Source organism: Psammomys obesus, unplaced genomic scaffold, assembly GCF_907164565.1.
Source record: "Psammomys obesus unplaced genomic scaffold, mPsaObe1.curated_primary_1811, whole genome shotgun sequence".
NCBI classification, from domain to species: Eukaryota; Metazoa; Chordata; class Mammalia; order Rodentia; family Muridae; genus Psammomys; species Psammomys obesus.
In genome coordinates, this window is record NW_026589633.1 from 97,018 (window position 1) to 98,677 (window position 1,660).

Sequence of the window (1,660 nt, forward strand, 5' to 3'; positions counted from 1 at the left end):
TTCATCTGGTTTGTCTCACTCACATTGGTAAAACCACCAACATAGAAGATCAGGTTACTACTGAAGGACAAATTGAAAGACCAAATATAGAAGAAAGCACTAGTCATGTATTTTTTTAGCTTAGGTTTAAATTTTGCCAAAAAAGAGGTTCTGGGACTGATAGTGACAGCCTGGAACACACTCAGGAGGCAGGTGATGCAGATAGAGATGCCTCTCATCACCCTGCTTATGTAAAAACTTGTCTTACATTTGAAGTCACTTTCAATGTTCAGTGACTCAAATATGTCTGTAAGCCACATGTCCCCTCCAATGAGGACCATCATTAGGTGAACAAAGGACAGATGACAGTAGATCAGGTCCATGGGCTTAGGTCTGTGACCTACGATTATGAAAGTATAGAGAAAAAGGAGAAACATATTGGCTAAGACTCCAATCCCAGCTTGGAAATGAAGGACACTCTTTAATGAGGACATTAGTGAGAAGTGTATGCACCTTAAGAACACAGTGGAAGAATGTTTCTTATATCTGAAAAAAAAAAGATTATACATCAAACTTGGAACTCACTAGAGAGTATGTCTATATCAACATTCTATTTTTCCAACTTCTTGATTAACTGTCTCTTTAACTTTTGATGTTCCAGACTGTACATCATAGCCTACATTTCTATATATCTTCCAGTTATCTCCTGTATAAATAGCATATAATAGCTAATAAATGCATTCCGATTCTACACAAAATTCACAATATATATGTCTTTATTGAGCCTGAGTCTCATGCCTTAGAAAACCAATTCCATTGATTTTACCTAACTTCCTCCTTATTCTGTATTTACCTTGTTTTTCCTTACCTAAGAACTCACATATCTCCCCAATTTCTCTATCTGATCAGTTGTATCCCTCTATTCACCTTTACCTTTATCCCACCGTCATCTCTATTTCCCTTCCTCCTCTCTGCCTAAGGAGCCCTGTCTTTTCTATTTCTCTCATCACATACATTTTTCCTGCTATTCTGATCTGTATTGCTCACATCATTACCCCTATCTTGGTGATGGTTCCATTTTACTTTCCCAGTTTCCATAGTTACTACATGCTACATAGCCCCATCTTAAGATGTGGATCTAGGAGCCTCCAACAAGAGAGAAGATGTGACATTAAGATGATTACTATTTTCAACACATTATGACAAACAACTTGTTGAAGATAACACTATACTGATGCTGCTTGTGAATTTCTGCTTAAAAGAGTTTCCTTCCCATGCAGTGGAAAATAAGGTCAAAGTATTATACATCACTAGCACCCACACATTGTTTTTTACAGTTTTACTCAACAGTCTTATCTTTAGTGCTTATGTAAGTCATTTGGCCTAGTTACCATGATCAATTTATTATTGAACTTATTTTTTCAGTACATACAAATCAGCTTTGTGGTAGAGAAATAGAAAATGATTATACTGACTCAGATTCTTGTGAGAAACAGAGTGCCCAATTATATTTTCAAGCTCATTTGCACATTCCACATATAGAAATGTATGTACACATGTGTGGAAATAATGCAGAAGCCAATGGAAATGACCATGTTATAACATCCCCATGAACATGACGCCATAAGTCACACATTTTATATTTATACTTCTTTTTTTTCCTAAAGGTCTTATTCCAGTA

At 36.0% G+C, this 1,660-nt stretch overlaps 1 protein-coding gene across 1 annotated transcript; it reads right to left on the reverse strand.

The window, feature by feature from the left end:
* Positions 1–2: 2 nt before the first annotated feature.
* LOC129675131 (putative vomeronasal receptor-like protein 4) lies at positions 3–497 on the reverse strand (the record flags this gene model as incomplete). Its single annotated transcript, XM_055605155.1, has 1 exon — positions 3–497. A coding segment is annotated over exon 1 (471 nt), but the record flags the coding sequence as incomplete, so codon positions are not given.
* Between the last annotated feature and the right edge of the window lie 1,163 nt (positions 498–1,660).